This window comes from Lactuca serriola, chromosome 6, assembly GCF_051521515.1.
Source record: "Lactuca serriola cultivar US96UC23 chromosome 6, Lser_US96UC23_V15, whole genome shotgun sequence".
Classification (NCBI taxonomy): domain Eukaryota; kingdom Viridiplantae; phylum Streptophyta; class Magnoliopsida; order Asterales; family Asteraceae; genus Lactuca; species Lactuca serriola.
In genome coordinates this window covers 173123795-173147337 of record NC_136413.1, presented here as the reverse complement: position 1 = coordinate 173147337, position 23543 = coordinate 173123795, and the positions used below count along the sequence as shown (strand labels likewise).

The window sequence follows — 23543 nt, the reverse complement described above, 5'->3', positions numbered from 1 at the left end:
ATAAAATAACTGACTCAAAAATATTGGTTTGGCCTATTCAGCCCATCTTTAATAAAAATGACATTTTTAGTCCCTTTTTAAAAAAATGACATTTTAGTTCTTTAAACTATTTTTCTTGAAATTTTGGCCCAACACTTATTTAAATAATGTTTTCAGCCCAATGTTCACTTTTTGGCAGTTTCAGCCCCTTTAGTAAAAAGATTTTCATTTATAATCCAAACTTTTCACAACTTTTACAAATTTGACCCAAAATCCAAAGACTTTACATTTTTAATCTTTTTTTTGGCAAAAAGGGTCATTTTAACCCCTGAAATAGATTTATTTACTTTTCTACCCACTATTTTGAGAAATTTACCATTTTAGCCCCTTAAAACCCATATTTTTCGCAATTTTGGGCCTATAGGCCGAAAAGCCCAAAATTTTAGCCCAATAGGCTACAATTTACATTTTTAGTCCTTTGAAAAGCATAATGTTCATAAAAACTTCTATTTTAACTGTTTTGACCCTTTTGATCCTTGTAAAATCCTTGAATGACAACTTTTTCCCAACTTTTGTTTATTTGACAAAAATAGTCCAAAAATGAGTTTTATGTTGTAACATGCTTATTATAACCTTAGATGATAATTTTTATTAACTTGATAAGTGTAATGCATCCTAGATCACATATTTTTCCTCCTTGAACTATAGATCTCGAAATATCCTTTATTTTTGGCACATATTTACCATATAAACACAAGAAATCACACATAACATACAAATACGCATAGATCTACACATTTTACTTGTATTCTCCCCCATAAAGCATGTGAAAACCAAAAATAGAGGGGTATGAACTCCCCTTGCTTTGATGATCAAGGTTTTGAAGAAGATAAGAAGAAGACTTTTGGTCCTAGCAACACTTGATGTGGATCTCGAACTTGAGGTGATTCTAGGAGTATGATTACCAAAAATGTTTAAGAGAAGGGATATAATCATGAGAAAAGAGTTATGTAATCCTTGGATATGTATAACTTACCAAGAAGTGATGATATTCTCTTGAAATCCTCTTGATGTACATGCAAAATTTCGAGATTTTGGAGTGGGAAGGAGGAGAATACTTGAGGGAGTTTGGAAGAAGTTTGATGCTATGTGTGTGTGTTTTCCTTGTGCTCTCGGTCGAAGAAGAAAAAGAGAAGGGAAGAGAGAGGTTATGAAATGACTATCATGGATATATGTTGGATCTTTGCATGAAAATATGAGGTGTAATAAGGAGGTGGCACCTCCAAGGTCAACCCTCCCTAATTACATATTTTTCCTTTTTTTTTTGTTTTCTACTTGGACCGAGAGAGAGAAGGAAGAGAAAAGATTTGGGCCTTAGTGTTTGAGTATCGTAATGTGAAGCCCAAATTGATAGTTTTCGGCCCATTAGGCCTTTGGAGTGGGTTACGACCCAATCTTGCATGAAAGAATGGATTTTTGGCTCTTTAGGGCTTATTGGATTATTATGGCCCAACAAGGCCCATTAAGGTAAACTAATCCATTTTAGGCCCATTATGGCCCAAAAGGTTAAGTTTCATGAAAGTGGGTCCAATGAGAGCCCATTTAAGAGTTCTAAGCCCAAAATAGTCAAATTGGAAGTTTATTGGCCCATTAGGCCGAATCAGGAAATCCTAGTCCATGTTGGACTTAAACCGGGATTTCTAGGGTTTCCAACCTTTTGTTGACTATTTGAGTGTTTGTATAGAGTGTTTGATGGAATTTTTTTGTCATTGAATAAGCATCATACATGCTTTCAAGTTTTAGTTATAATGTTATCCTTGTTAAGTGTTTACAAAGCATCAGAATTCCTAGTTGTGACAGATGTAGCTATATATTAATCAAAACATAGTGGAGATTTATGTGAGTTTTCTTGGACTTGGTGTCTAATCCCATAATTATAATTGGTATAAACTTGAATTGATAGTAGCACATTTCTTTTGGGTTGCCCTCAAACCTAGTAATTGAATATGATAAATTTTAGAGAGAGAGATAGAGAGAGAGACTGATTAATTGACTTATTATATAATTAATAAATTAATTAGAAATAAAAATAAATTATTTGTTAATATATTATGAGAATAATATATTATAAATAGTAATATTTAATTAATAATTAATCAAAAATTAATTAGAATTAATTTTGGGATGAATGAAATTAATTAAAAGTACAAGGGTTAAAGTGTAATTGTTCCATAGTTGAGCAAGAGGCATTTAGATTCTTCCTAGAAGCCTTGGACGGTTTTTATAAGGTTTTAGAATTCTAGAATTATCCTTGGAGGATAATTAGGAAACTAGATAATTACAAATTCAAGATAATATTATTATTATTATATTGGTTTTGGGCTTATCTAGGTTTCCAAGTTGCACTATATAAGGACCACTATACCTCCAACTTTTGGCCATGACTTCTATAGAAGGGTTAGGCCGAAATTCTTACCTCTCTCCTTTCTCTCCTTTCTTTCTTTCTTTCTTTCTCTCTTTCTCTTTCTCTCTCTCTCTCTCTCTCTCTCTTCAATTTCATTGGATGCTAGGGTTTGGGTGTGAACCATTAGAGACACGACACTTGTGGTGCTAGCTTCCAAAATCAAAGAAGAAAAGATTCTTGATTGTTTACTACAACAATAAAAAAAATGTATGTAAATTCTATCTTGTTTGTCAAAATTCAAAAATACCTAGGGTTCATAGGTTTCTTGTTGTTCAATAGAATATTACTTCAATAGAGTTATGACATAGATCTTTAGGTTGCATATACCCTTAAGTGTTAACGATTTATCCGCGTTAATACATGTAAAACTCATAAGTGGTATCAGAGCTTGGTTGTCTAACAATTGAATGTATATTGATTGAACCTGAAAAAATCAAAATTTTCTGTTACACTGATCTCAGGACGTGCACACAGATAAATTCGAAATTTTGTTTTTTGCCAGACTGTCCTCACGGCGTAAGAGTCTATGCTCACGACGTGAGCACAATGAATTTCAAATTTTCGGATTTTCCTGACTAATTTGATTTATATGGTTGTTATTTGGTAATTATCTCTTATTAAATCTGCCAAATCCGATATTTGGTCATATTAGATAATTAAATAAAACCCTAAATGTTATGAGATAATCTTAGACAAGATAATGATAAGATTAATTAATATTTTCCTTATAGCTCTTATTATTAATTTTATTAAAATATTTATTAAAACATAACTAATAAACCCATAAAATGGTTTAAATTTAATTAAATAAAAGTTTAATTTATCAAAAGATTAAACCTTGCAATTTTAAAATGTTTTAAAATACACCTTATATTATGTATAAGTTAAATATATATTATATGTATAAAAATATTCAGTCAAATCGGTAGTACGCCTTATTCACAAAACCATACTATAAAGAGGGTATAAGGAAGAGGCCTATAAAATAGCCATTGAATAGGTGTCCACTCTCACCCACCGCTCTCATGTGTGGTGGAGGGTCGTTAGCCGAACGGATTTGATAGGACATAATATCACTAATAAGTATAATGACATAAAGTAACTAATCTATTTTTAAAATCTCACTCTTAGTTACTTTTAGGAAAAATGTGAAATGTATGCTAATCCATGAAAAGCACACCATACTTTATATGTCGTTAGTGGAGTGTGTGTGGTTAACCAAAACACTAATAAGGACTATAAAGTGATATAATGGACATGTCGAAAAATTATCGTTGTTGATGAAGCGTGTGTGGTTAACCAGTACATCAATGAGAGATGATAAATGACATCGAGGTTGTCAAGCAGGTTTGTATGGTTATTCACATCTCGTTTGTGATCCTTGGCATCCCTATCACAAAAGTGACAGCATAATCCAAGATTAAACATGTCATCGATTAGACTCAATGAATCTCAAAATATCTAAGAGTTTCATAAGATTGAAATTGGTAAAAATCTTACCTACCTAAGATAGATTTGAATTTGATTACGACACCCCTCTTCAAAGTTCGAATAGAAAATATGGATCATAGCCTTAATTTAAAATTTATGGGTTAATAATTAAGGATTAAAATCAACTAACTTGAATTCTCTTTTCTCCCATTATAGATGTCGAGTCAAGACAACGATGTTCTTCCTTATTCTTTTGGAAATGGTTTTCCTCTTTCTTCTGAAGATGATCTTCCACTTTCTAATCAAGGTGAAAATGTTCTCTTCTTTGAGAAATGGTGGAACTGGACGCCATGTTTCTTCAACTCTTCCACATCCTCCTCCAGTGACTCTCCCCACATCACATTTTCCTCAAATTGAAAGATACGAAACTAATCAAGCCCTATTGGCATGTAGACATCAAGATGAAATTTTTGTATGTGCGCATGTTTTGGAAATGAAATCGTACATTAACAAATTGAATATAATGGGTGTCGTTTTCCCAAGGAAGCAAACCATTGATTTGATTATTCTTTCACTTCCTAAGTCATATGGTCAATTCATTGAGAACTTTCATATGAGGAATATTGACATGACCCTAACTAAAATAAATGATTTGTTAATATATTATGAGAATAATATATTAATTTGAAATAGTAATATTTAATTAATATATAATCATAAATTAATTGGAATTAATTTTGGGATTAAATTGAATTATAAAAGTGTAGGGGCTGTTTGGCAACTTATTGATAGTTGAGGAAAGAGGCTCTAGAACCTCCCTAGAATAGGTTGGATGAGAACTTCTAGGAAGGCCCTATAATTTTCGTCCAAGGGCTCTTGGATGAGGATTCTTGGGCTGCTTAGTCCTTAAGCTAAGGGATTAGGGTTTCCTCATAAAACCCTAGCTTTGGCTCTAAGCTGCCCTATCTATATAAAGAGCCTTACCCCTTCACATTTTCATCCACCTGAAACCCTAAAGGAATAACCAAAAATCCTCAAGCATCCTTCCCTCTCTCCTCTCTCATGCTCTTGCTAGTGTTGGGTGTAAACCATTAGAGACATGATATTTGTGGTGCTTGCTCTCTAAGCTTCAACAACACTAAGGATTTACATTGTTATTACTATATAACAATCAAGGTATGCTTTCTTAACCCTATATTAGTAATTTCAGAATTATACTAGTAGTATTAGGGTTTTCCATTGGATGTTTACGAGTTGTATGTTCAGTTAGCGAAAACATAGATCCAAGAATTAGGGTTGCATATACACATATTTTTTGTTTGTTATGCTTAAAACCCATCATATGGATGTGTGCATTTGAAACTATCTCCTTCCTAAATATAGATGTTGGAAGTTATGTGGATTTAATGTACTATGCAACATTTTACAAGAATACTTACAAGTATCCAATACGTGAGATGAATGGTAGCAAGATTTGGCTATCAACTGACTTTATACCGCCTTTAACACCATTTAGAGAACAATGCCAAGTAGACCTAAGGTGAATAGAAGAAACGATCCAAGTGAAAGGGGTGTAAGAAACACTGTGTCAAAGGTTGGTAAATTTTTTTTTGGTGTAGTGTGTGCAAGAAAGTAGGAAATAACAAAGTAACATGTCCTTAAGTTCAAAAGCCAACAACACTCAAGGTAAAGAAAAGGAACATAACAAATGGTAAAGATGGGGAAGGAACTAGTTGTAACATCCCAATTTGGCACGTATCACAATATTGTCCGCTTTGGGATCCCGACGCGAAAACTTCCCAGGGGGTTACCCATCCCTGAATTGCTCTCACCCGGGCATGCTTAACTGCAGAGTCCTTTTGGGATCTGTTGCCCTCACGACTTTTAAACGCGTCTTGTTAGGGAATGTTTCCTCACCTCTTATAAGGAATTCTTAGTTCTCCTTCCCAGCCGATATAGGATCAAGTGCAACCCACCACCACCCCCATTATAGGGTTTGACGTCCTCGTCGAACACATTGACCCGTGCCCCAACTTTGATACCATTTGTAACATCTCCCTCTGGCACGTATCACAATATTGTCCACTTTGGGGTCCTGGCTCGAAAACTTCCCAGGGGGTCACCCATCCCTAGATTGCTCTCACCCAAGCACGCATAACTGCAGAGTTCTTATGGGATCTGCTGCCCTTAAGGCTTTAAAACAAGTTGTGTCAAGGAAGGTATCTACACCCCTTATAAGGAAATGTTTCATTCTCCTTCCAAGCCGATGTAGGATCAGATGCAGACCACCTTGATCTGGCGACTCATCCTTTGTTCGTCATTGATCTGATCATTTTCAGTCTGGTTTTGTTTTACTTAACGACCCTCTTATACTTATTGAGGTAATCGATTGGATCAAGAAAGCAAAGAGGAAAGAGTTTACATTCAAGGTCGATTTCGAGAAGGCATTTGTTAGCCTTAGCTGGGAGTATTTAGACTCTGTGCTGCAACAAATGGAGTTTGGGACTAAATTCCAAAGGTGGATCCTAGTGTGCCTATCTTCTACAAGAGTTTCAGTGCTCATAAATGGGTCTGCAACAACAGAATTTGGCAAGGAGCAAGGGGTTAGACAAGGGGACCCCCTATCTTCACTTCTATTTATTATTGCAGCAGAGGGACTTCACTTGGCGATGGAAATGGCAAAAGAAAAGGGTCTATTTCAGGGCATTAAACTCCCTCGCGATGGTCTAGTTATATCACACCTCCAATGTGTAGATGATGTGATTTTTATGGGATCTTGGTCGATTGAGAATGCACAGAACTTGATCAGAATCCTAAGATGCTTTGAATTATCATCAGGACTCAAGATGAACAAGTCGAAAAGCAAGATATTCCGTTTTGGGGTCCAAATTTGCGAATTGAATTTGGTGGCTCGAAGCTTCAACTATTCTGTTGGTTCACTCCCTTTTATCTATCTTGGACCCCTAGTGGCGGCATCTACGGCAAGATCTACACATTGGAATCCAGTTGTAGAAATTTTTTTAGGCGAAGTTATCAAAGTGGAAAGCAAACACTTTGTCGTTTGGTGGCCGACTAACACTATGCAAATATGTTTTAAGCAGTCTTGGTTCTTTCTATTTCTCTTTATTCAAGGATCCATCTAAAGTTACTGAGAGTCTTGAGAAAATTAGAATGAGATTCTTGTAACGCCCGCAAATCTGGGCTAGTCAAATTAGAGGCAATAGGGGTCGAAAACGACTTTTCGACAAAAGATTATTTAGAATAAATAATCTTAACCAAGTTGTAGAGTATGTTACAAGGTTTTCGTACATATAAAGAACGCCGAAAACCGAGTTATAACGAAAAAGTTATGACCCGTTGAAGTTTCGCGATGGAACCGACACGATACCGGGAAGCGTAAATAGTGAATTTACGATAGAGCGAGATTTAGCCTTAGCGATCTAAACGAAAGTCGTAGAATATGTTAAACTAAGAACATCGATAAATAGAATGCCCAAATCTGACTTCGTATGAGGAAGTTATGATTTTTCTAAGATTTAGCATAGCAGTGCACAGCCCGAAATCTGAATTTTAGATCGGTCGATTTTTAGCCGACGGGATCTAAATGAAAGTTGTAGTACTCGTAAATACCAACGCATGGATATAAAGAACGTCGATAATAGAGCTCGTATGCAAAAGTTATGGACGAAGCTTAGTCCCTACTTTTCGAGCGCGGCGAATTCGATACAGTTTCGTAAATACGAGATAGAATGAGAATTAGCCAACGAGGTCTAAATGAGAGTTGAAGATCTCATTAATAGGAACTCAACGGTAAAAAGACAGACAAAAATGGAGCTCGTATGCGAAAGTTATGGACGAAGCTTAGTCCCTACTTTTCGAGCGCGGCGAATTCGATACAGTTTTGTAAATCCGAGATAGAATGAGAATTAGCCAACGAGGTCTAAATGAAAGTTGAAGATCTCATTAATAGGAACTCAACGGTAAAAAGACAGACAAAAACGGAGCTCGTATGCAAAAGTTACGGACGAAGCTTAGAGACTACTTTACTATAAAACTCCTATAAATACAAGGGTGAACTCCTCATATTTTCTTCACACCATAAGCCTCTCTTTCTCTCTCTAACTTCTCTCTAGCCTCCCTAAACCCCTCCCAAGTCTACGGAACCTCCCTAGCACGAGAAGAAATCCCCGGAGCGCCCGACGGCTCCGAGAAGAAAAGCTTTCGGCTTGGAAACGCTGCTCCAGCGAAGCCCGGTTTTTAATAAAAACTCGCTGTAAGTGAGCTACGCCTATACTATATTTAATATAGATTTTATTTAATTATAGTAACATTATTAGGACCTTAAAATAATTATTTGGGCTATTATTATGAGTTATATTGAGTGTTATTTAACGCTTATATAATAGTAATAATAGCTAGACTATTAATTAGTCGTGGTTAACGTTAAAAACTAAACCCTAGTGGTATTGATACTAGGTTTTGTCGAGGAAAATTGTTTTGAGATAACGAAGTGCTGTCTGAGTTCGGAATCACCACCTAATCAGGTGAGTGCATAGTTACTTTTATCTTACACATAGATATGAAGTATTTTATTATAAATTTACGTGCTATGTGTGCATATTGTCTGAATACTTGCTGTCTATGCTGGTGAAAGATTTTTATACATGTTTTAAATGATGTAAACTGTATAAAGTATTTTATATCTACAAGATATGTTGGGTAAAACATGGGTAGATGAATGATGATGGATAAAAGCTGAAATAGAGGAACATTAGTAGTACGAACCTAGTGCCCTATAGGTATACATTGGCAGCAGTGGACCTAGTACCCTATAGATGAGCACTGGCAGCTGTGCCACAACCCGTAGATGATTTAGATCTACGGTAAACGTCCTAGCAGCTGCGCTCTAAGGATAGTATCGGCAGTTGCGCCTAATAGGGAGCCTTATGACCATGAAAGTAGTGTTTAAAGGTCAATACCGGCAGAAGCGCCTCATAGAAAATGTCCTAATTCTGGCAGCTGAGCCTAAGTGACAATATTAGCAGCTGCGCTTGACCAATGTGTCATTGGCAACAATGGACTTCATGTTGTTTCCTTAGGATGATCCTTAGGAATGAATGAATGAGAAATAGCTGATTCTTAGGGTAGATCCTTAAGAATAAAGAAGATAATGGGGATGGGTAATTGGGTTGATTGTTTGATTGTTTAAACATAATAATTATATTATTGTGGGTTGAAAACCCTATGTACTCACCAGGTTTTCCAACCTGACCCACTCAGTTTATTTATATCACAGGTGTTGATATGAAGTGACATTACACTGAGAGATTTAAAGAGATGTAGATCACTAGTGTAAATAATTGTAAGTTCTGTTTATGCTTATGTTTCTGTATTAACGATGACATCCCAAACGTTTTAAAATGAAATAAATACGTTTCTTCGAAAATGTTTTAATAACGTATTTACCATGTTTTTCTGGGAACAAATTCCGCAACATTTTTATAAAATGAAGTACTCTGATTTTTATAAAGCATAAACAACATCGGTCTTTTTTGGCCGTGAAAATGGGGATGTCACAGTTGGTATCAGAGCATTAGTTTAAGCGAACTAGGAATATGGATTTATTTCTAGACTTAAACTTAGAATGCTAAGCGATGATTATGAGGTGTGAGCACTAGATTATTTTAGGAATTATGCCTAAAATGCTTTTATGTGCTAAATACTTGTGCCTGATATGCTGTTAGTTGTTCGGATCTATGGTCTGTTGCCGACCGGATCTGGAAACCTTATGTGTGTAGGATTCTAAACGTACGACTACGATATTAGAACTAGCATATAAACGTTTCAGAGTGATAAGGATGATTTAAACGTCAATCCTAAGTAAAGGTCTAGATTCACCTCATTCGGTGTATAGATCGAGATGGTAAGAACACGTAGCGGGAACGTGAATGCAAATGGGAACCGAGATCAGCCCCCAGTGATTGAGCAAATACCGATGATGGAAGCCATTGCTGAGCCAGTCACAATGGCCGGAGTGCAAGCGATGATCCAAGCGATGTTGGATCGTCAAATGGAGGAAACTAGACGTTTTCTCCAGCAAAATCGAGAGGAAGCCACTATTCAGATCGAACGGCCCGAGTTGAATGAAGGGCAGACTGAGGAGGAGAACTACAGTGGGACTGTTGGTCAAGTCAACCCGCCAATAGTTTGACAAAACAACCAAGATGACAAAGTCGAGAGGAATGGATGCAAGTACAAGGATTTTCTGACTTGCAAGCCATCGACTTTCACTGGAAAGGAGGATCCGATCGGGGTCATGGATTGGATCTCGAAGATGGAGTTAGCTTTCATGACGTGCGGTTGCAGAGGAAAACAACAGACCACATTTGCAGTGCGTCAGTTTCGAGGAGGCGCTGTACGTTGGTGGAATACCTTGGGGAAAACTCTGAGCCCCAATGAGCCCTTGCAACTAACATGGGCAGAATTTCTGGTGCAGTTCAAACGTAGGTACTGCTCAGCCCAAAATCTGCTCGAGCTAGAAAACCAATTCCTTACCTTAAAGAAAGGAAGCATGTCTATTGATGAATACACCAACAACTTCACAGAGAAGATGGAGTTCGCCTTACGTCTTGTTCCGGATGAGCTGACAAAAATTGACAAGTACGCAAAAGGACTTCCATGGGAATATGCAGTGCCAGTGCGTCAGGCACCTACTTTGGAGGCAGCTATCTGGGCTGCCAAGTCGGTTGAGGAGATGATCAAGGGAAGAGCCGCCAACAAGACCGAGGTTGGCGAAAAGAGGAAGTTTGAGGGGTCTGCAAAGCCCGATGAGAGAAGCAAATCAAGTACCAGGAAGTTTAGAGGAGGAGGGAGTGAAGAAAGATGGTTCGAGAAGTGCAAAAAGAAACACTCTGGAAAATGCAGTGAGGAAGTAACTTGTTTCAAGTGTGGGAAGCATGGGCATTATGCCAACGAGTGTGAATTCAATAAAAGGGTGTGTTACGAATGTAATGAGGAAGGGAACTTCAAGCAAGATTGCCCAAAGAGAGAGAGGGCTACAAAGCCAAATGTGTCGCCAAAGCCAAAGGCGAGAGCATTTCAAATGATCCTTGACGAAGCAGATGACAACGCGAGGATTCAGGAGTGACGGCTTGACATCCAAAGATCGAGTTATGAAGTAGCCATAGAATCGTATGATGTAGCCTGTTAGAGGCATAGTCTAGGGTGAACTTGAACACCTATGTAATAGTTTCAAGTAATAATAAAAACCTTCGTTTTGATATCTGATGTGTTAAGCTGTTATATGATTTTCTTGTGTGGTGACTTGGAAAACTGCGGGACAATACCTGAGACGAGTATGAGTAGGTGTGAATGGTAGTAGAGGCCTATACTACCGGAAGCACAGGACTCACACTTGGATCAGGGAAAGTCACAAGGTTACCAAGAAGCTAGTAATTGATTTCGTTTTATTCAAGTGTGTTGTTACCATCGTTTCGGTAATGACTAAGAAGATTGTTGATATTCCGACCCTAGTGGTCATATCGAATCGAGTCCGGCTACGATGAGTATGTTGTGTGGTTCAGAGAACCAAGTTTGATGTAGCGTCCGACTTAAACCAAACGGTTGAAATCAAAGCGATCAATAGAAGTATCGCACTCGTTGTTAAAGAAGTTGGTGGCTAGAAATGCCTAATGTTAAAGTGTGATTATATCACATTAGAACATGAAGGAAGGCATAGTCTGTTTTAGAATTTAACTCTAAGAGACCTAAGTCTAAGTGTTGCAACATACGATGATAGGTCATTAGAATATGACACATCGATCTATAGTAGTAATAAAAGAACTTATCTCAAGTCCCTATCCAGCAGGGATCGAGATTGTGACTTGAAGGTCATAATTTGGAGTCTAACCTGAGGTAGAGAGCAGGTGCACGATCGAGTACACTTACAGTCAATGAGTTTAAGAGATAGAATTGAAGGAATGTAGAAGTTATAATTATTACCTAGGATGAAGAGATGACATATGGAGTCATTATACGACCCTGTTTCGTTGATGATTCCGGGACGTAATCATCCTAAGGGGGAGATAATTGTAACGCCCGCAAATCTGGGCTAGTCAAATTAGAGGCAATAGGGGTCGAAAACGACTTTTCGACAAAAGATTATTTAGAATAAATAATCTTAACCAAGTTGTAGAGTATGTTACAAGGTTTTCGTACATATAAAGAACGCCGAAAACCGAGTTATAACGAAAAAGTTATGACCCGTTGAAGTTTCGCGATGGAACCGACACGATACCGGGAAGCGTAAATAGTGAATTTACGATAGAGCGAGATTTAGCCTTAGCGATCTAAACGAAAGTCGTAGAATATGTTAAACTAAGAACATCGATAAATAGAATGCCCAAATCTGACTTCGTATGAGGAAGTTATGATTTTTCTAAGATTTAGCATAGCAGTGCACAGCCCGAAATCTGAATTTTAGATCGGTCGATTTTTAGCCGACGGGATCTAAATGAAAGTTGTAGTACTCGTAAATACCAACGCGTGGATATAAAGAACGTCGATAATAGAGCTCGTATGCAAAAGTTATGGACGAAGCTTAGTCCCTACTTTTCGAGCGCGGCGAATTCGATACAGTTTCGTAAATACGAGATAGAATGAGAATTAGCCAACGAGGTCTAAATGAGAGTTGAAGATCTCATTAATAGGAACTCAACGGTAAAAAGACAGACAAAAATGGAGCTCGTATGCGAAAGTTATGGACGAAGCTTAGTCCCTACTTTTCGAGCGCGACGAATTCGATACAGTTTTGTAAATCCGAGATAGAATGAGAATTAGCCAACGAGGTCTAAATGAAAGTTGAAGATCTCATTAATAGGAACTCAACGGTAAAAAGACAGACAAAAACGGAGCTCGTATGCAAAAGTTACGGACGAAGCTTAGAGACTACTTTACTATAAAACTCCTATAAATACAAGGGTGAACTCCTCATATTTTCTTCACACCATAAGCCTCTCTTTCTCTCTCTAACTTCTCTCTAGCCTCCCTAAACCCCTCCCAAGTCTACGGAACCTCCCTAGCACGAGAAGAAATCCCCGGAGCGCCCGACGGCTCCGAGAAGAAAAGCTTTCGGCTTGGAAACGCTGCTCCAGCGAAGCCCGGTTTTTAATAAAAACTCGCTGTAAGTGAGCTACGCCTATACTATATTTAATATAGATTTTATTTAATTATAGTAACATTATTAGGACCTTAAAATAATTATTTGGGCTATTATTATGAGTTATATTGAGTGTTATTTAACGCTTATATAATAGTAATAATAGCTAGACTATTAATTAGTCGTGGTTAACGTTAAAAACTAAATCCTAGTGGTATTGATACTAGGTTTTGTCGAGGAAAATTGTTTTGAGATAACGAAGTGCTGTCTGAGTTCGGAATCACCACCTAATCAGGTGAGTGCATAGTTACTTTCATCTTACACATAGATATGAAGTATTTTATTATAAATTTACGTGCTATGTGTGCATATTGTCTGAATACTTGCTGTCTATGCTGGTGAAAGATTTTTATACATGTTTTAAATGATGTAAACTGTATAAAGTATTTTATATCTACAAGATATGTTGGGTAAAACATGGGTAGATGAATGATGATGGATAAAAGCTGAAATAGAGGAACATTAGTAGTACGGACCTAGTGCCCTATAGGTATACATTGGCAGCAGTGGACCTAGTACCCTATAGATGAGCACTGGCAGCTGTGCCACAACCCGTAGATGATTTAGATCTACGGTAAACGTCCTAGCAGCTGCGCTCTAAGGATAGTATCGGCAGTTGCGCCTAATAGGGAGCCTTATGACCATGAAAGTAGTGTTTAAAGGTCAATACCGGCAGAAGCGCCTCATAGAAAATGTCCTAATTCTGGCAGCTGAGCCTAAGTGACAATATTAGCAGCTGCGCTTGACCAATGTGTCATTGGCAACAATGGACTTCATGTTGTTTCCTTAGGATGATCCTTAGGAATGAATGAATGAGAAATAGCTGATTCTTAGGGTAGATCCTTAAGAATAAAGAAGATAATGGGGATGGGTAATTGGGTTGATTGTTTGATTGTTTAAACATAATAATTATATTATTATGGGTTGAAAACCCTATGTACTCACCAGGTTTTCCAACCTGACCCACTCAGTTTATTTATATCACAGGTGTTGATATGAAGTGACATTACACTGAGAGATTTAAAGAGATGTAGATCACTAGTGTAAATAATTGTAAGTTCTGTTTATGCTTATGTTTCTGTATTAACGATGACATCCCAAACGTTTTAAAATGAAATAAATACGTTTCTTCGAAAATGTTTTAATAACGTATTTACCATGTTTTTCTGGGAACAAATTCCGCATCATTTTTATAAAATGAAGTACTCTGATTTTTATAAAGCATAACCAACATCGGTCTTTTTTGGCCGTGAAAATGGGGATGTCACAATTCTTCTGGGAAGGAGAAATGGCTTTGAAGAAGAAGGTATCGATTGCATGGGAAAAAGCCCTTGCAGCTAAAGACAAAGGAGGTCCGGGGATTGGTAGTCTAAATGCACAAAATATAGCTTTAATGGGAAAGTGGTGGTGGAGATTTAAGAATTCAAACAATAGTATGTGGGCTGAGGTGATTAAGTCAATTTATGGTCCAGATGGTGGTTTCCTCGGACCCTTGGTTGCAAAGAGAAGGAGTGGATGCTGGGGATCAATAGCTAACATCCCTAAAGACTTGGAAAAAGAAAACATGCTCTTCCTAGAACATTTCAAGCTAGTACCCAATAATGGCAGTTCAACTATATAGGGCTGGTCTCTAGATCCATCTGGGATTTACACTGTTTTCCTCTCTCAGGAGTTTTATAGATAGCTCAATCCTTCCGCAAAGTGATGGGAAATGGGCTTGCAATCCTTTAGTCTCTGGAAACTTAATATTCTAGCCTGGCGGATATGCGCTGGGAAACTTCCAACCATGGCTAACTTATTTAAATTTGGTATCAGCCAATCTAGTGTAGGCAGGTGCTGTAACGATGCTCCAGAAACTGAAGATCATATTTTAGTGGAATGTCTAACCTCAAAAGGTGTTTGGCAACATGTAGGCAAATGGTGGCGGCTAGTAGACTGCACTTTCAACTCAGTCGGTGATCTATTAAATTGCAAAGCAAATTTGCAAGGGCATCAGAGATTATCCATAATTCATGAAGCTATAATGTTGGTGTATGTATGGATCATATGGAATCACCGAAACCAAATAGTTCATATTCCAAGTCCAGGTTCAAAAACCCATTCGACGCTGGCTTTCGAAGTGAAATCTCTGGCTTAGTTATGGATCAATGCACGTAATCGGAAGGGACATACATTTTAACATTTAGTTGGCTGGAGTGGTGCTGTGACCCAATTCTAGAATGCTATTGCAGGTTTAAGTACTCATGTTCTTAGTTGTTTTTTTGTTTTGTGTTATCCACTGCATACTCTCTTATGGTCTTTTGTATTTCTAGCCTTTGGCTAGTCTTTTAGTTTTTTTTTTTTTTGTTAATGCCAGCTTGCCGTTCAAAAAAAAGCAATATAATATTTGTCATAAACCGTAGTTGAAGGGACTAGTGATACTAATTGACGTTACAAAATAATTTCGTCACTTAATTGTCGCCAAAGGATTTTTCTTCGCCAACATTATATAACACGGTTTAGAACTTTAGTTGTTATCACACACTTTGTGGTGCGGTCTACGGTTTATTCCATATTTTTAAAAATAATTTTTCTAACATTAATCATATATATAACTGAATTTACTTATTATATAAATAATGGCTTTTGTATCATCACATTTTTTTATTAGAGAAACATATATAAGAACATGAAAGAGTAACTAATAATAGAAGTGCAAGCATGATACAAAATAAATTTTGTAAAATAAAAACAAAATATAATTCAAATAAGATTCTGAATTCTTACACCAATTTCAAATAAACCCAAATCACAAGAACATACAATAAACTAGCAAAAATTAACATGAAAAAAAACCTGCTGACAAAACTACGATCATGAAAGATCATATCTACAAAACTCAATATCAATTTAGATTCCCAAAATATTCAACTTCAGAAACTATGTCACCACTACAAATTTCCCTTCATGAGCCACATTATACCATAAGTTCAATTTAATATACCCATGCATGATCAATAGATACATATCAATTCGATGGAACATGATAGTATCTGCCTCTACAAGTACACCTGTAGACAACAGGACATGATTCAGGCATGGAACACTTGAAACTTATCATCACTCTCCTACATGGAAAACATGGCCCACATGCATGTGAGCAATCTGGTATGCTTGATCCTGTGGGGTATAAATCCATTCCAAGTTCTACGTTTTTCCCTTCCTACAAAATATCATATACATGCATGTTATATGATTCTTTATAATCGGATATACAAACATTTATCACTCAAATAAGTGGAATTGATCAAACCTTGGGATGCTTATGATTTTGGGATTCACCATAACCACCTTTCACTTTGTAAGTAACTAAAACAAAAGGTAGAAAGACAATTAATTAGTGATGAAAATTCAGATGATAAAAGAAATTAATAGAAAAAAACATAAAATGATATATTTATTATGTATATATTTTGGATTTTTAACAAACGTTCAAAGACTAAACATATATAAAACCACTTTTTGAATATAAACATTACTTGAATCGGAGTCTACAAGTTACAATATGTTATAAGAGCGTACATATAGATGAAATAAAAGAGTTATTAAGGCTTTCTTTTTACGTAAAGTGAAGCAAAATGGAACAGATAATAAAGCTTCTTTTCTTAACATTTAATAATGCAAAGAAAGTAAATGAAGACTGTGGCCTTACAATGATGAGGATGGAGGCTTTCACCGAGGTCAAGTGCCAAGAAAACTATACTGACAAGAAGCAATATGTGAGGATATATGTTCCTCATTTTGGAAAGTCTTGAGCTTTCTTTAAGGCTTTTACAAAACAAGGTTTTACAGAGAGATTTGAAGGGTCAAATGGTCAGAAAGAGATACGCACATAAAGATATATGGAGGGTAGGAGAATAACCAAGTGAAATTAATAGTTGCATATATTTATATATGCAAAAAGTGAAATTAATAGGTGCTTATATTTAATGTAAGGATAACATTTGATGCACTTCACATGATTCTTGGACACACCCTCTTTTGAGTTTTACGCCTTCAAGAGTTGCCAAAATTTGAAACTAAGCCATGCATGGTCAAATTTTTGAATTTTAAAACCATGCATATGTGTGGGAATTGGTAAATGACAATTTTGCCATTGTACGTTGGGCCCTTATGGGTACATGTGGATGAATAACGAATGGATCTTCTTTGACGTTTTAAGTCTGTCGCGAATACATTTCTGTCTGCATACAAATTGAGAGGATTGGTTTGTTAGATATCAAAATTGTCATATGATTAAAAAAAAAAAAACAAAAACTAATTAGTTCCCCTTATTTTGTAAGCTTAATCTAACATAATATGATAACTCGTAAATAAGTAACGTTAATGGAAGTAAAATACTTTTTAGTTTTTACTATTATATGTGCACAAAAAAAATCATAATGATTTTACTAAAGCGATTTTACTATACAACGAATTTAAACCAGTTATCAACAATTCCAAATGTCTACGACACATCAATACAAGATTCAGTTGTTGAATGAAACCGAAGGTTTCAATTCCATGAAGGTGATTTTAGGCTAGTAAATGTACAACATTTAATGCAAATGGTACAGACATAACATTTAAGAGTTAAGAGCTAATAAATGGTGAAGTTCACGGGGACTGACAGGAGATGCAATTCTTGAAGAGATGAAGGGGTAAAGCGTAAATTTAAGGATGTCTGACATAAACGTGAATATGGTCAGAGTCTTTACTCTTTACTTCGGTATTTCCACAATGGGTAAATGAAAATCCGCGAATCCATTTTAAGTAGTATGCTATGATGACTTGTAACTTATGTTTCAAATGTTGTACCTGCCAAATATTTAAGCCTTGGATGTCAGTTAGATCTTCTTGGTTTCTTGTTTCTTCTACTATAATTAAATGAATGAAATAACTATTATTATACTCCCAAGGGTGTATTTCGAATATGGAATCGGGTTCAAAACATTATCTTGTAAGGGTTTGATTCTTCTTTATGAGTAAAGTTTCCTGAATGAAAAGGGTATATCATAATAGAAGAATTTATAAGGAATGAAAGAGACTTTGGAGCAATTTTCTGTAGGGGTGAGCAAACCTAAACCAAGAAACCGAAAAACCGACTAAAGCCGACGAAACCAAAACCGAAGCAAAACCAACGGTTAGGGTTTGAATTTTCTAGAAACCGAAAAGTCGGGTTCGGTTTCGGTTTTTACCTAGAAACCGACCCATCCAACCCAAGAAACCGACCCATACTTAAAACCGACAAACCGCCCCAAGAAACCGATCCATCCAACCCAAGAAACCGACCCATACTTGATTGTGTTTTTGTTGTAACAGACTATTTGGGGCTTTGGTTGTAACTTATAATAGACTATTTGGTTATAAGACTCATGTTTCTTAAAGTATTTAACTTCAATTTGGTGTTTTTTGAAGTATTTAACTTCTTACTTTATTTTTGGAAAATGGGTTTGAACCTTAAACCCATGGGTTTAAACCCAGAACCCGTTAGTGTATGGGTTGAACCCAAGAAACCGAAAAACCATTCAAACCGACCTCAGAACCCAAGAAACCAAACCGATCAGAAACTGATCCTATTGGGTTCTGAAAACCAGAAACCGACCATTTATGGGTTGGGTTGGGTTTGGTCCAAAACCGACCAAAACCGATCCATGCACAACCCTAATTTTCTGATCGTCTATTCTAATGCAACAACATACACAAAATAAACGGGCTGCATCAGTCCATAAATCTTGCAGCTTTGTTATCTTTCTTTTGGGATGGACATCCTTGGTAACTTTTGGGCTAATTTGAATTCGGCCCGGTCACATGGGTTTTAGGATAGTATCAAGTTCACATTTTGGCCGTTATTTATGGTATGGTAGGTGAACTTTTTCTAGATGGATGAAGAGGGATTGGAGCATATTCTTTAGTGTTTTGAAGGGTTATTTTTAAGAACTTTTGAAGGCTTGAAAACTTGTGAACTTGTGGATTTAATTCTTGGTACATTTTATTTCTCATTTATGATTATGTGTGGCTAATTTATTCTTTATCAATATTGGGTAAAAAGTTCATCAACATCTAGCTATGTTTTGAAAGGTTTATGAGTATCTTGTTCACATCCATGAATGCAATCTTTGTTTCAACTTTTCTTGTGGTTTTAACTATGAGCTTTAATAATTGAATGGTTATGGTGATTTGTCTTCTAAATTAATTAATTGATTTTCAAAACAAATTAGTAACAAATGATTTAGGTAGATGCTTATAATCTCATTTTAAATCATAATGATAAGATTGTATTCTCCAAAGTATAAGTGTAAAATTTTGGGCTCCTTTTGGATTATATGATTCTTAAACCCTATGATAGTCAATTTACATGAAACATATGCTTATTTGATCATTACTTGATTAGGAATGATTGTTAAGAGCTTTTCTAACTAATGGACTATTTATGAAAAATCTAGGTGATTCAAACTTTTGAATTAATATAGCTAAGTTGGAATGAATTAAAAATATTGCAGCATTAACCATAATGATAAATTAACAGTTGATCTTGTGATAATATCTCAATATTGATTATCTCTCCGGTGTTGATTCATTTCATATTGATTTTTATTAATTTTACAATTCTTTTTATGAATAGTTTAGAACTTAACCAAACAAATCTCCTTTTCATTTTAAAGTTGATTTTTGCGAATGGATCGCATAAATAAACACTGAACCAGTCTATATGGATTCAATCCCTTATTAATAATATATATTATTTGTGTTAGATTATTTGGATTATTTATTTGTTGGCTTTAACAACCATCATAGGAACCACCGTCAATAATGATGGGTGATCACCATGAGATGCTTGGAGATATCGATGTTGCACCCGAGCCATTTGTTGCTCCTTGAAGGGGGAATAGATCTAGTTTTCGATAAAAATGGGAAGAAGCTATCTATGTCGTATTAAACTAGCCACATAATCGAAATTCAAGGATAATCCATTAATAATATACATTGACAAGTTTTTCTTTTGGATGATTGCATTTGTGTTCTTTAGGAGATTGACAATGTACTTTATGCGAATACAATAATCTGTCATGGAGGAGTCACTAATGGCAATGTTTGTGGTCTTTGCGTATTTGTTATTGTGAAAGAAGGTTTCAAGATTCTTTCATACATGACAAGAAATGTCATTTTTTTCAAGATCATCTAGAGGAGGGGTCGTAGAATTGTTACGTAAATCTACAACTTCACTATAGAGTCGATTAGGTTTCATTCGGTGTCATCAGATTATGTAGGGTTTTCCGTTTCATTCAACTAGGTTCCGGTTAGCTGAAAATAACTCATGATATGCATCATAGTTACAATGATCTCGGTCTAGAATGATGGGGATATTCAAATTTGTATTAATAATCTCATAGGGTTTTTCTGGGTTTGTGGTATCAGAAATAATGAACCAACAAAACACAGAAGAAATGTGAGAGGATGGCCGACGACGATAACGGGTAGGGGGGACGACTAGGGTTAGAAAGAAAGGATAAAAACTATAAAACTTTGACATCATATACTTGATAATTTCCCATAAAGATTTATCTCATTAGTTAAACACATATAAATAGGATCACATCAATAGGCAGTCGGGCAATAGACCAATTGGGCCAAGATACATAGGGCCGGACAATTAATACTAAACAAGATTTACAAATGGAACCTTTAAAATACAATTCTAATCCCCTCGCCAAATACTTTTCTGAACTAATACAAGACTGCCACGTGTCACCTCGTTATCTTCTACAGATAAGATCCAATCGTCCCCCTTGTTCACAGAAATTTTAATCCCATTCCTCACCGTTTATCACTCCTCATTCCTGATCTCAACCGTCCGTTTCCATCCAAAATCCTCTTACATCAAATTTCAGTCGTTTCCTTTTTATCTGAACCTTCCCTCTGCCTCTCTGAAATTCCATCTCCTCTCTAACCGCCGGTAAAAATGGCAACAGCCGCCGCAGCTCTTCAACAAGCTCCGGTCACATTCCAGTCCCGGACTCCAGTCTCAACTCGTGTAAGTTCTGTCAAGCCAGTAAAGTTCTCCTTTTCCGGCGGGTTAAGACTCCCAAAGCTATCTATCAAACTAACTGGGAAACCACGGCGCAGCGGAGGCGGCGGTGCCTCCGGAGCTAAGATGGCCGATTCCGCCGCAGGAAGTTATGCCGCAGCACTGTTGGAGGTTGCAGTCGCAAATGGAACACTAGAGCAGACTGTCAAAGACGTCGAATTGGTCGATCAACTCTTCTCAGAAGACAGCTTACTCAGTTACTTCGTGAGCCCAATCGTAAGCCTCGAAGACAAACGAGCATTGCTCGATGATATCACTGCATCAGGTAAACTCCAAGTACACGTCTGCAATTTCATCAACATCTTAGTCGAGAGTAAGCGGATCGATATGATCAAGGAGATCGTGAAGGAGTTCGAGCTGGCTTACAACAGGTTAACAAACACAGAGTTGGCCGTGGTATCATCGGTGGTGAAGCTCGAGGAACAACACATGGCGCAGATCGCGAAACAAGTGCAGAAACTCACCGGAGCGAAGAACGTGAGGTTGAAGACAGTGATTGATGAGTCATTGGTTGCTGGATTCACAATCAGGTATGGGAATTCTGGATCCAAATTGATTGATATGAGTGTGAAGAAACAATTGGAGGAAATTGCTGCAGAGCTTGAGATCGGCGACATTTCACTTGCTGTATGATTGGATTTTAATTTCATCATTCTTCGTATAATAATTTGCTTTTCACAAACATATGAATATATATATATTTTTTTTGGGAGAATTGTAATCATGCGTTTTTCAGGAGATAATTAAATTACAATAACTCTAATGTAATTTATAAAATCTTATATGCTTTCTTGTGTACAACTTAAAAATAGACACAAACATGAACTTGCATTGAAGTTTTACTTAAAAAGAAAATGTTGTGGTCATTTTGGACAGTTATAAAACGAAAAGGATAATAATTTGATAGGGTGAAAAACTATGTTCTTGATTTTATGTGGAAAGGGTTAGGAGATGAGGGGAATACAAAAATCGTTCATAGGAGATAAGAGTGTATGTGTGGATGAATGCGGCGAGAGGGCTGTGGATGGAAGACAGAGATTGCATTCGTTATTATTCATTGATGTTGATACAAGCATACAGCCAAGCACAATATCGTTTCATCTATTTTATGCCTGTCCATTTTTATTTTAGTGTACATAGCTAGGTTTCATGTCAAACGATATTGTAACACCCAAAAAATAAAGGGTTATGTGTTTTACTTTTATCCTTATTTTAAATTGGACAAAATTATGCATTGATCCTTATGGTTTGTTCACTCCCATAGATAGTCACATCAAAGGTATACAAATACTATTACACTTTACATGAGGGGTTACATAGTGTTGGAGGATACATATAAAAATTGCATTGTTAAAACAAGATTCAATATAACTATCAAATCATCTATATGGTTGATCAACATGATTCTATTTTTTGTTTTGTTGGTCTTTATTGTGTATAAAATGATTTTTCAATGTCTATTTCATTTTTTTGTATACTATTTATTTATTTTTTGATTAATAAATACATACATTTTGGTCCTACCACCCGAACACATTCCTTCACGTTCCTTTCTCTTATACCACTCCAATATTTTCCTCCACTCCATGTTAACAAATCTATGATTTCAATCCGTTCAACTCCGGTGATCACTGGTCACCTCCAACGACCATCATTAGTTACCTCCGGCAACCACCATTAGCCATCACGAGCACCAAATCAAACAAAGACAAAACCAACCACAAACCTATAATCATAAGAAATCATATTGAAAGTCAGAATCAAACCAGGCAAAACATGGTGAATTAAGAAAATCAAAACCAAACATGACGAAATCAAAACAAGGTCTAATGAAATCATAAGCAAACAAAAATTAAAACTTGTAACATCAAAAAAATATGGTCGCAAAAATTTCATTTTAATAATAGATAAAATAGTATTTTCCAATATCATCCAAACATTCAAATAAAAATCAATGTATCAATTGCTATAAAATCAGAGTAAAACATCATAAGCGGAATCTCAATTGTATGTGAGATACAGTCATCTCGAGTTCTTCCCTTTGCAACTGGAAGTACCTGAAACATAAAATGAAAACCTTAAGCATAAAGCTTAGTGAATTCACCAAACTACCATATACCATATATAACATACAGTAATGAGATACAGGCCCCGCCCACACTCGAATAACGGGCCCCGCCCAATGAGATATGGGCCCTGCCCACACTCGGATAACAATGAGATACGGGCCTCGCCAACACTCGGATAGTAATGAGATACAGGCCCCGCCCACACTCACATAATGGGCCCCACCCAATAAACATACATATACAAGTACATACAAGTATCACACACACAACAAGTAT

At 36.4% G+C, this 23543-nt stretch overlaps 1 protein-coding gene and 1 long non-coding RNA gene across 2 annotated transcripts; one reads left to right on the top strand and one right to left on the bottom strand.

The window, feature by feature from the left end:
- Positions 1–16382: 16382 nt before the first annotated feature.
- Positions 16383–16816, bottom strand: LOC145059105 (uncharacterized). Its single transcript, XR_013686630.1, has 2 exons — positions 16783–16816; positions 16383–16439 (listed from the first exon to the last, which is right to left on the bottom strand). It is a non-coding gene; the product is annotated as an uncharacterized LOC145059105 (long non-coding RNA).
- A 4173-nt stretch (positions 16817–20989) lies between these two features.
- Positions 20990–21913, top strand: LOC145057393 (ATP synthase delta chain, chloroplastic-like). Its single transcript, XM_079005218.1, has one exon. It carries the CDS (start codon positions 21073–21075, stop codon positions 21829–21831), a length of 759 nt encoding a protein of 252 aa, XP_078861344.1. The 5' UTR covers positions 20990–21072; the 3' UTR covers positions 21832–21913.
- The last annotated feature ends 1630 nt before the right edge of the window (positions 21914–23543 follow it).

Excerpts from the sequence above, each read along its gene's own strand:
- LOC145057393 (XM_079005218.1), top strand. The coding sequence starts at position 21,073 with ATGGCAACAGCCGCCGCAGCTCTTCAACAAGCTCCGGTCACATTCCAG.